The following is a 2,476-nucleotide window of genomic DNA, read 5'->3' as shown; positions in this document are numbered from 1 at the left end:
TCATTTGTCTTTACTGTTTAGTTTTGGTATGTCTCTGGTAGTCATTTGGTTTTACTGTTTAGTTTTGGTATGTCTCTGGTAGACATTTGGCTTTACTTTTGGTTTGTCTCTGGTAGACAATCGGCTTTACTGTTTAGTTTTGGTTTGTCTCTGGTAGACATTTGTCCTTACTGTTTAGTTTTGGTATGTCTCTGGTAGTCATTTGGTTTTACTGTTTAGTTTTGGTATGTCTCTGGTAGACATTTGGCTTTACTTTTGGTTTGTCTCTGGTAGACATTTGTCTTTACTTTTGGTTTGTCTCTGGTAGACATTTGGCTTTACTGTTTAGTTTTGGTATGTCTCTGGTAGACATTTGGCTTTACTTTTGGTTTGTCTCTGGTAGACATTTGTCTTTACTTTTGGTTTGTCTCTGGTAGACATTTGGCTTTACTGTTTAGTTTTGGTATGTCTCTGGTAGACATTTGGCTTTACTTTTGGTTTGTCTCTGGTAGTCATTTGGTTTTGGTTTGACTGTAGGCATTTTGCTTATTCTTTAGTTTTGGATGTGGTAGCTGTTAGGCTGCACTGATAACTTTTGGTTTGACTTCAGTTGTCACTTTATTCCACTGGTGACTTGTAGTTCACTGATACCATTTTCTTTGGTTGTGGTAGCTGTTAGGCTGCACTGATAACTTTTGGTTTGACTTCAGTTGTCACTTTATTCCACTGGTGACTTGTAGTTCACTGATACCATTTTCTTTGCATGTGGAGTATTTCTAAATTTATTGTGAGAGGTAAAAACTCGTTCTTGCTGAATTGTCTATACATATATATATATATAGCTTGTTAGATTTAAATATTGAAAACTTAATGATGTGTTAGAACTATGATAGATATGTTGAACAGTATATAAGAAGTATACATTCTGTCAAACCTAATCTGATGAGTGTACGTATTTCTTCCTTTCCAAAACTTGTAGGCCACAAATATTAATTTACAACATTTTTTTGTATATTATTGATTGCAGCATTTAGACTACAAGAAGATATATAACTCTATGCTGAAACCTGCATTTATATTTGATGGAAGAAAAATCCTAAATGTGGATGAGCTACTTGCTATTGGATTTCAAGTTGAAACAGTAGGTCGAAGAACCACTTGAAGTAACGTCCACAGAGGTGTTGCTGACTGTATCTTATAACAAACTTGTTCAAGAAACAAGGGATTACATATTGTAATGGTAAGTCGAAGAACCACTTGAAGTAACATCAACAGTTGTTGAATAAATCGTGGTCCTTTAATTGTGTTAGTTATGTTGTAATGCCTAATTTTCAAACTTGTGTTCCTTTAATTGTGTTAGTTATGTTGTAACGTGTGATTTTAAAATCCTTGGACCTTCTTTTAAATAAATGTTTCTTTGTTGGTTTATGATGAAAGTTTTTATGTGTTTGTATACGATGGAGTTTTAACTATCATACACATACATTTCAGGTACTTTATTCAAATTGTTATTCTACTCAATGTAATTGGAATGTTTTCTAGAGCACGGCTTTTTGTTACATTAAGAGTGATAAACATATTTGAGTTACATAAAGTATTTGTACCAGAATATCTTATTTTATCTATTGTAATGGTGCATATTGATCAGTTTCTGTGTGTTAAAAACTTAACAGTTAGAAATTTCAAGCTGCTTGAGAAACAACAAGTTATACTTAGTTCATAGAAGATTTTTATATTACTGCAATTTCATTATACAAAACTATCTTACAGAATATCCATTTGTGACCAGAAAACAAAGATTCTCTTCTTTAAAGAATCAACCAGTGTGATTTCTATGCTGCACCAGGAGATAAGATAGTCGATGCACGTAAATGACTTTTCCAGCTTAATTGGGGGGTGGGAATATTCTCTGGTTTATAGATTTCACATTATGTTGTTCCTAATATCACATTAACTTTATATTTTATTTCACTGTTTTTGTATTTTTATGCATCTGTTGACATCACATTGTAAAATAATGTTTATTAAAGTAAAATTGTATAATCATTATTGCTTCTGTTATGTTGGTTAATTTGTTTCAGCAACTACGTGTACAACTTCACAGAATTAAACTAAGGCTTTTTATAAAAAACGACAATGTTTTCATCTAAGGTGCATCTTATGATTCCACTCTTGAGACAATACAGTAAACGTAACTCCATTTAAACTGACATTTACAAGGTAAGGTAATATGTAACTGTTTAAACCCTATAGCAATAGAACTTCAAGTCCTTCCCATACTTATACCAAAGAGCTTTAAACACTTCACTTAGTGTATGTGTGTAAACCTTGTAGCAAGACATCTTCAAACACTTCACTTAGTGTATGTGTGTAAACCTTGTAGCAAAACATCTTCAAACACTTCACTTAGTGTGCATGTGTAGATCTTGTAGCAAGACATCTTCAAACACTTTGCTTAGTGTAGGTGTGTAAACCTTGTAGCAAAACATCTTCAAAC

At 32.6% G+C, this 2,476-nt stretch overlaps 1 protein-coding gene across 2 annotated transcripts in view; it reads left to right on the top strand.

The window, feature by feature from the left end:
• The window catches only part of LOC106474991 (UDP-glucose 6-dehydrogenase-like), an 18,102-nt gene extending 16,104 nt beyond the window's left edge, over positions 1 to 1,998 (top strand). For both annotated transcript variants that reach the window (XM_022403234.1, XM_022403235.1), the window contains exons 9-10: positions 1,007 to 1,219; positions 1,750 to 1,998. In XM_022403234.1, coding sequence (XP_022258942.1) covers positions 1,007 to 1,141 — 135 coding nt within the window. In that variant the 3' untranslated portion in view covers positions 1,142 to 1,219; positions 1,750 to 1,998. The remainder of the gene's footprint in view (positions 1 to 1,006; positions 1,220 to 1,749) is intronic.
• The last annotated feature ends 478 nt before the right edge of the window (positions 1,999 to 2,476 follow it).

Source organism: Limulus polyphemus, unplaced genomic scaffold (genome assembly GCF_000517525.1).
Source record: "Limulus polyphemus unplaced genomic scaffold, Limulus_polyphemus-2.1.2 Scaffold7941, whole genome shotgun sequence".
Lineage (NCBI taxonomy): Eukaryota > Metazoa > Arthropoda > Merostomata > Xiphosura > Limulidae > Limulus > Limulus polyphemus.
Note: the sequence above shows the minus strand (reverse complement) of the source record. Positions and strands in the feature narration are given on the sequence as shown.